At 59.4% G+C, this 8,452-nt stretch overlaps 1 protein-coding gene across 1 annotated transcript; it reads right to left on the bottom strand.

The window, feature by feature from the left end:
• Positions 1 to 101: 101 nt before the first annotated feature.
• On the bottom strand, positions 102 to 7,831 carry LOC136158947 (modulator of macroautophagy TMEM150B). The gene is made up of 6 exons (XM_065920800.1): positions 7,764 to 7,831; positions 6,230 to 6,289; positions 6,092 to 6,159; positions 5,792 to 5,919; positions 3,261 to 3,444; positions 102 to 674 (listed from the first exon to the last, which is right to left on the bottom strand). Exons 1-6 carry the CDS (start codon positions 7,829 to 7,831, stop codon positions 475 to 477), a joined length of 708 nt encoding a protein of 235 aa, XP_065776872.1. The 3' UTR covers positions 102 to 474.
• Between the last annotated feature and the right edge of the window lie 621 nt (positions 7,832 to 8,452).

Genomic DNA, 8,452 nt, shown 5'->3' with positions numbered 1-8,452 from the left:
CCATGCCCAACGAGGGGGGGTTTCTGGGGGACTGCGGGTGGGGGAGCCGTTTCTATTTTATTTATTGATTAATTTATTATTTTATTTATTGATCAGTCTGTCTGCGGGGTGGGGTGGGGGAGGGACAGGGGCTGGTTCGGGTGGCTTAGCAGATCCGGACGGACAGGGCCGTCCGTCCTTGTGTGCCCAACTCCCCCTTCCTGGGCCCGCCCTGCCCCCCCAGTCCTCTCCCTCTCCCCCCACGACCTTCTGTACGGATTTGCTCTCCGGAAGGAATTCTGATTTCGCGTGATCCTGCCTGCGTCCGTGTCTCTGATTCCGCCGGCGGCAGCAACAACAAAAAATTAACAATAATAATAATAATAAATATCCTTGATCAGGGATGGCTGGCTGGCCTTGGCCTCTCGCTTCCTGGGTGGCCCCGACTGCGGGGCGGAACCAGACGGCAGGGACCCGAGGTGTGAGGACGGCTGTTCAGAGCTGCACGTGCAGGGAGGTGGGGGAGTCCGGCGGGGGCCGGAGGCTGCCAGAGCCCGGCTGGAGACGCAGGGTGCAGCCGTCCAGGCGGGAGAAGTCCACAGCGAGGAGGCCGAAGAGGATGAACAGCAGCATGGCGACGACCCACTCGCAGATGGCCGAGACGGAGCGCATGGACCAGGACTGCAGGACGACCACTGGGGCCAGGTCAAGGGCGCACGGCCGCAGGGAGGAGCGGGAGCTGGCGGGGCGCCCAGGGGCCCGACAGGCGGGCCCGCCCCGACACGCCCACCCCGCCCCAGCCGGAGCAGCCCCGCTAGCCGCGCAGCCTGCCCGCTCCGCGGCAACTCCTCCCAGACGCTCTCAGAGGGGCCCTCCTCGTCCCGCTCTGTCTCAGTCGCTTCCCAAACATTTCCCGTCGCACGTTCCTCCTGTTTGCGGCAGCACTCCCACCGTCTCAAAAATCCTCCCACCTCCAACACCGCAGGGTGTCCTAAAGCTACTCACTAAAGAATTCGCATGCAATGCTGGAGACCTGGGTTCAATCCCTGGGTAGGGAAGATCCCCTGGAGGAGGGAATGACCACCACTCCGGCATTATTGCCTGGAGAATCCCCATGGACGCAGGAGCCTGGCGGGCTACAGTCCCTGGGGCCACAGAGTCGTGTCGGCTCAGCCGTGTGGACTGAGCAACTAACACTAAAGTTGCCCTCGCTCCCCGCCCCCAGCCTGAGGCTGTGCTGGCAACTGTCTCCCCCACCCGTGGCTCACAAGCCCCTCCTGCTCAGTCGCAAGCAAAGGCTCACCTTCTTCCTAAACTCTCTTCCTCTTTCCTGGAGCCCCCACCTCCATGACTACCCCATCCACTCCGGTGCCCCAGCCCCCTCCCATCTCAGCCCCCTGTCCAGCTGGTCACTCCAAGTCTTGTCTGTCTTGCTCATCTCTTTCTGGTCTGGCGTCTCTGCAGACCAGCCTTATCCCTTCTCCAGCTCCGCAGTCCCAGCTGTTTATAAAATGTTTCTGTGACCACTGGCCAACACACACCCCCAGCTCCGGCCTGGCAGAGACGCCCCTCATTTTCTGGGACCACCGCCCACCTCACTGAAGTGCTCCTCGTCTCGGCCAACCCAGCTCCGACTCACCTCTCCTAGATCAGACTAGACATCGTTTCGTTCATGCAAGGATTTTTAGACAGTGAGGAAGGCCAGTACCATCCCCTAGCTCCACTGATCCTCAGACAAAATGTGAGCCCCCAAACACAAGTGCTGACCTCAGCCCTGACCTTGTATCTCCCCTGCTCACAAGCTTTCTGGGGCTTCCTGTTGCCCTCAGGCAGAAGCCCAAGCCTGTAACCCCTCACTTTTCCCCAGGAGAGCCTGACCTCTGGCCCTGCCAGCAGCCTTTTCGCCTCCCCTGGGCAGCTTTCCTCCCCCCTCACCCCCACCCCGCAACCATGTACTTGAAGAGGCAGCCCCCCCACCCGGCACCAACCTCCCAACACAGGCCAGTTCTGCAAGACCAGCTCAAAGCATAGCATGTCTCACAGCCCTCCGTGGCCATCCAGCCCTTACCACGCTCAGCTGACCATCCTACAGTCCCATCTCCCCCGCCTCCCCACAGTCAAGGGATGTTTGGGGCCCCCAGGACGAGGACCCTGTAGCCAAACGGATCATGAGCACAGGCGGGGCTTTAGAGGAGCCGCCTGGACCTCGTGGTCAGTTTTGCCCACCACCACGGAGGACCTGTGCTAGTTCTGCAGCTGCAGTTGCAGAAGGCTGAGTTCAGGAGCAGCCCTTCCCGCCCGTTTCATGGGATCCAATCCGCTGCTCTGGGAAACCGGATCACCACCTCCAATTTGCTGGGAAAGTGGATCCAAGTCTCCGAAGGGATCTACTGAGGGCAGCCCACCCAGGGCCTCGCTGGATCCCCTTAGCCTCCTCTGGATGCCAATGACCTCTCGGGCACCCCTTCCCTCCTGTCCCCACAGGGGGCAGCCGGCCCCAGGGCTGACCCCGCTCTCCCTCAGGGCGCTCTGCTAATCAGTAGCAATCACTGTTCTGATAAAGGCAAGGCCATTCCACACATAACGGAAACTGGGACTCTGAGACTGGTTTGGCTCGAGAAGCGGGTTGGAGTCGAGGCTCCACCCAGAGGCATGCTGGTAAACGTGTGACAACCAGCTCTGATTTGTAAAACACGTCAGTTTCTGGGGAGAAACCACGGCCATCTCCACCGTTTCAAGCTGCTAGCGTGGCTTCCCAGGTGGTGCTAGTGGTAAAGACCTGGACTGCAAATACAGGAGACCTAAGAGATGCAGGTTCGACCCCTGGGACAGGAAGATCCCCCGGAGGAGGGCATGGCAACCCACTCCAGTATTCTTGCCTGGAGAATCCCATGGACAGAGGAGTCTGGTGAACTACAGTCCATGGGAGTCACAGAGAGTCAGACACGACGGAGCACAGTCACAACATTGACTGTTCACTTGTTCTGTGCCAGGCACCCATCTAAGCACCTCACATGCTCCTTCATTCCTCACATTCCTTGCCATCATCCTCATCTGATAGATGAGGAACCCAAAGCACCAGGAAGTTAGGAAAGAAGAGGAGGCCCCCCATCCCCCACCCCCAGCTAGTACACTGAGGTGGTGGGATTCCAACCCGGGACTCACTGACAATCCTCTGTAACGCTGGACGGAGACCGAGGCTGAGGAAGGAAGGGGCACCCAGGACGGCGCAGAGCAGACCCACCCCATCGGAGAGCCACCCCCACTCCAGGGAAGGATACTGGCCGCCTCGAGGACGAAGCAGGCGCTGCAGAGCACCAGGCGGAGTGGCCCGATCCAGGGAGCCCCAGGCTGGGGCAGGGTCTTCATGCGCCAGGAGAGGAAGAGCTGCAGCCAGAAGTATATGATCCCCACGAAGAAGGCCAGGAAGGCGCCTGTCAAGTGCGTGGGCCGCTGATTCTTCTCCTGGAAGGAGGAGGGTGCAGAGTTGAGGGGCGGACGTGCGGAGAGCCAGGGGCCAGGCCCACCACCACGGGCTGTGCCGGGAATCTGCCTGCCATACCCGGCGACAGGCGTGTTGATTCGGTGCACTGGCTGATTATTGTCCGCTCCACCCACGAGGGCCCCCATTTAAAGCTGCTGTTTCTGGAGAAGGAAATGGCAACCCACTCCAGGACTCTTGCCTAGAAAATTCCATGGATGGAGGAGCGTGGTGGGCTACAGTCCATGGGGTCACAAAGAGTGGGACACGACTGAGCGACTTTTCACTTTCACTTCTCCAAAGGTAGTTACTTTTTCACTTATCTTTTAACAGAGCTCACTTTAAAAAAAAATAATAATAAAAATAAACTGCTGTTCCTACTGGCACATCTATCTCTAAAACAGTGCCTGGCACATGGTGCATGCTAAGTGGCTTCTGTCCCGGGTAACTCTTTTCGGTCCCATGAACTGTAACTCACCAGGCTCCTCTGTCCATGGGATTCTTCAGGCAAGAATACAGGAGTGGGTTGCCATGCCCTCCTCCAGGGGATCTTCCCAACCCAGGGATCCAAGCCCCCATCTCTTGTGTCTCCTCCATTGGCAAGTGAGTTCTTTACCTCCAGTGCCACCTGGGAGGCATAATAGAGCCTCGCAAATATTAGGAGAATAAATACTTCATTCTCAGCCTTGGTGGGAGAGAGCAGATTATTGCCACTGCCGCTGCTGCTACTAAGTCGCTTCAGTCGCGTCTGACTCTGTGCGACCCCATAGACGGCAGCCCACCAGGCTCCCCCGTCCCTGGGATTCTCCAGGCAAGAAGGGGGTAAAAATTAGTTCCTGGAGGCTGAAGAAAAAAAAAAACAACTTAAATATTGCAATAGTTTGTGCCTTACTGATATCATTTGTATTATACTTAAGATATTTAATATGAAATATTTCATGGGTAACCCACCGCACTGTTCTTGCCTGGAGAGTCCCAGGGACGGGCGAGCCTGGTGGGCTGCCGTCTATGGGGTCGCACAGAGTCGGACACTACAAAAGCGACTTAGCAGCAGCAGCATTTCATGGGTGAAGGGATGATTAGGAGAAAATGTCTAAAAGAGGCTCCTGGAGAATTCCCCGGTGGTTCATTGGTTAGGAATCAGCACTTCAGGGCTGCCCTGGTGGCTTAGACGGTAAAGAATCTGCCTGCAATGCAGGAGACCTGGGTTTCATCCCTGGGTGGGGAAGATCCCCTGGAGAGGGGAACGTCTACCCACTCCAGTATTCTTGCCTGGAGAATCCCACGGACAGAGGAGCTTGGTAGGCTACAGTCCCTGGGGTCGCACAGAGTCTGACAGGACCCAGAAACTAACACTTTCACTTTCACTTCTTTCAGTGCTTGGACCTCAGAGGACACAGGTTCAGTCCCTAGTGGGGAACTAAGATCCTGCATGCCAAGTGGAGTAGCCAAAAAAGAAAAAAACAAAAGCTTCTGAGTGGAGGGCAATCATGATTACAGAAAAAGAAAGCTTAAGGAACACGGGAATACATCAGTGAGTGAGTGAGTTCCTATGCAAATATGATGTGGAATTTTTACCAAGTTGTAGGCAGCCTCTTGTCTAAACACTGTGAAGCTCCCCTGGCCCTTTGGTAGGAGAAGTTTGGCGTCAGAGGTAATCACAATAGAAAAATAAAAAGATAAATCAGAAAGATTTCTCCTATCACTCATCCATTTACTTATTCTACCAATACCTACTGAGCTTCGTGGTTAAGAATGTGGGCTCTAAGAATCAAGGAATCTGGGTTCATCTCTGACCACCAAGAACCTGGTAACAGAGAAATATCTCCGGCATTTGCCCAAAAAGAACCTCCCGGGAGTTCTTGCGGAGATGGGTTAAAATAACCCAGCACGATGTAAAGCTAGTGCCTCCCGCAGAGTGAGCACCCATCCACAGGCCGGTCCAGCGGTCAGGACTCCGCGCTGTCACCCCCAAGGGTCTGGGTTCTATTGGCCTGGGAACTAGTATCCTCCGCTAAGCCGAGCGGTGGCGGCCAAAAAAAAAAAAAAAAAAAAATAGAAAGCCGAGATATTTCATCATTAGACGGAGCGGTGCGGCAGTGAATTACCCCAGACTCCTAGGGGTCCACGGAATGATTACAAAGAGCCTCCTGCGCGATCTCTACTCAGAGAGCGGAACTCATCACTGCATCCACGGCCCAAGAGCCACAGAGAAATACAAGTCCCAGGAGGCCGTGCGGGGAGCAGCCCTTCTCGATGAGGACTCTGCGCCCCGGAGGATGCTGGGAGTTGTAGTCCCACACTCCGGCGGGCTGGCCTACCCCGTCTCACCTGGAAATTGCCCACTATGGAGGTGCCCAAGGCACAGAGCAGCCCCGTCCACAGGATCACCTGGTTAGGCCACTTTCGGACGCCCCAGTCCCGAAGCTGGTAGTAACGCAGAATGCAGATCCAGGCGGCTGGGAGGAGAGGGAAGTGGGTGGGAGACGGGAGCCCCAGACTTGGGGGTAGGGCGTGGGTCCGGGGGGGGGAGCCCAACTCCAGGATCTGGTGGGGCGGAGGAGGCAGGGACCCCGACGGTCCTGGCTGGGCGGGGCTAGCACCTCATGAAGGCACGCGCAGAGCGTTTACCCAAAGCGGCTCCGAAGTTGAGCACCTGGCTGAAGATGCAGCTCTGGGGAGGCGCGTTTCCACACACACTGGGGGAAGAGAAAGGCTCACCTCCTTGCTCCCTCCCGACCCCGGCCTCCCCGCCGGCGCCGCGACTACCTGATGTACGGGAAGCCTTCGGTGAGGTTCACGGCCTTGTTAACCACAGCCAGCGAGAACCTGGGGGCGGGACGCCAAGGTGAAAGGAGGACTTGCCACGACCCTTTCCCTTCTGTTTCAAGCATCAACCCGGGCTCCTCGCTCCCTCTCTCTCAGGCCCAGGAGACCAGTGCCAGCCCCTCCTCCAGACCCGGGGGTCCAGACCGAACCCCAGACCCTCCTGCCTCAGACTCGGGGGTCCAGGCCCCCAGTCCCCGCTCCGTCAGACTCAGGGGTGCAGACCCCCAGCACCTCCAACCCGGGGGTCCAGACCCCCAGCCCCTCCTCCAGCCCTTCCTCCAGGCCCCCGGCCCCTCCTCCCTCAGACATGAGTCCAGACCCCCAGCCCACCTCCCTCAGACCCGGGGGTCCAGACCGAACCCCAGACCCTCCTGCCTCAGATCCTGGGGTCAGATCTCCAGCCCCTCCTCCAGACTCGGGGGTCCAGGCCCCCGGCCCCTCCTCCCTCAGACGTGAGTCCAGACCCCCAGCCCACCTCCCTCAGACCCGGGAGTCCAGACCGAACCCCAGACCCTCCTGCCTCAGACCCGGGGGTCCAGGCCCCCAGTCCCCGCTCCCTCAGACTCAGGGGTGCAGACCCCCAGCACCTCCAACCCGGGGGTCCAGACCCCCAGCCCCTCCTCCAGACCCAGGGGTCCAGATCCCCAACCCCTCCTCCTTCAGACATGAGTCCAGACCCCCAGCCCAACCCCCTCAGACCCAGGAGTCCAGACCCCCGGCCCATCCCCCTCAGACCCAGGAGTCCAGACCCCCAGCCCCTCCTCCAGCCCTTCCCCCAGGCCCCCAGCCCCTCCTCCAGCCCTTCCTCCAGGCCCTGAGCCCATCCTCCAGAGCCTGGTCCAGACCCGGGGTTCCAGGCCCTCGGCCCGTCCTCCAGACCCTGGTCCAGCCCCGGGGGTCCAGGCCCTCGGCCCCTCCTCCAGACCCTGGTCCAGACCCGGGGGTCCAGGCCCCCAGCCCCTCCTCCATACCCAGGGGTCCAGATCCCCAACCCCTCCTCCAGACCCTGGTCCAGACCCGGGGTTCCAGACCCCCAGCCCCTCCTCCAGACCCTGGTCCAGACCCAGAGGTCCAGGCCCTCGGCCCCTCCTCCCTCAGACCTGGGGTCCTGGCCCCCAGCCCTTCTTGGCTCAGACGCAGGCATGTCTCCTGCCTCTAACACTCACGCGGTCCATTCCCTGGTGGTACAGTGGGCGGGAATCTGCCTGTCCATGCAGGGGACGCAGGTTCCATCTCTGGTCCCAGCAGATCCCACAGGCTGCCGGGGACAAAACCCGCGTGTGCGCCACGACTCCTGAGCCTGCTGCAGCCACTGAAGCCCAAGCGCCTAGAGCCGGCGCTCTGCAGTCAGAGCAGCCACCACAAAGAAGAGTCGCCCGGCTGACCGCAGCTAGAGAAAGCCTGCGGACAGCAGCGAAGACCCAGCACAGCCTAACATAAGTAAATAAATGGAAGAACACAGACACTAACTCACACGGTCCAGATGCCAGCAATAGCCCCGAAGGCCAGGCAGATGGGCAGCAGAGACAAGTATCCCCACATGCCGGGGTCTGCAGGGGAGGAGAGGGGAAGGGACTGAGGTCAGCGCTGCCTCTGCGTCTCTGTCCCAGGTGAGGAACCGGCCCTGAGGGTTCAGGTGTGTCGTATTCTGGGACCGTCTTTGAGGCCCTGTTTGGCTCCCAGGCATAAATAGTGGCCAAGTGTTCAGGGTGATAGCACCAGCTCTCTGCTTGGGGCACTTTCGCTTTTTTTTTTGCAGTCCTTTATCCTGATGTCCCAGTGTCTCTTGGCTGTCCTGCCCCCACCCAGCTCCCAAGTCTCTCCAGCCCCTCCCCCAGTGCCAACCTCTGCCCGCCCGCCCCCACCTCCCCCAGCACCCCTCTGCCAGATGCTCACCGGTCCAGGCTCTCTCAGGCTCTCTCGGTCCTGGGGCCGCGTGAGAGTTTGGGGAAGAAGGCTGAGCGGTGGGGGCGGGACTGTCCGCTCCCCAGCAGAGCCAAAGTCCATGATCGAACGCCAGCAGAACACTGTCAGATCAAGAGGGTGACCTCCGCTGTCCCGGGACTTCACCCTCAAACTAACTGCGCTTTCGGTCTCAGAGCAGACCGTGGCTTAGCTTCCAGGGCCCTCCAGCTCCCTTCCTCCAGCTTTCTAGCTTCAGCG

Source organism: Muntiacus reevesi, chromosome 2, assembly GCF_963930625.1.
Source record: "Muntiacus reevesi chromosome 2, mMunRee1.1, whole genome shotgun sequence".
In the NCBI taxonomy this organism is placed as follows: Eukaryota; Metazoa; Chordata; class Mammalia; order Artiodactyla; family Cervidae; genus Muntiacus; species Muntiacus reevesi.
Note: the sequence above shows the minus strand (reverse complement) of the source record. Positions and strands in the feature narration are given on the sequence as shown.

Coding starts and splice junctions, on each gene's coding strand:
- LOC136158947 (XM_065920800.1), bottom strand. CDS start 7,831: ATGTGGGGATACTTGTCTCTGCTGCCCATCTGCCTGGCCTTCGGGGCT. Junction 6,160..6,229: donor GAAGGCTTCCCGTACATCAG/GTAGTCGCGGCG, acceptor CTCTTCCCCCAG/TGTGTGTGGAAACGCGCCTC. Junction 675..3,260: donor CTTCGTCCTCGAGGCGGCCA/GTATCCTTCCCT, acceptor ACCTGGCCCCAG/TGGTCGTCCTGCAGTCCTGG.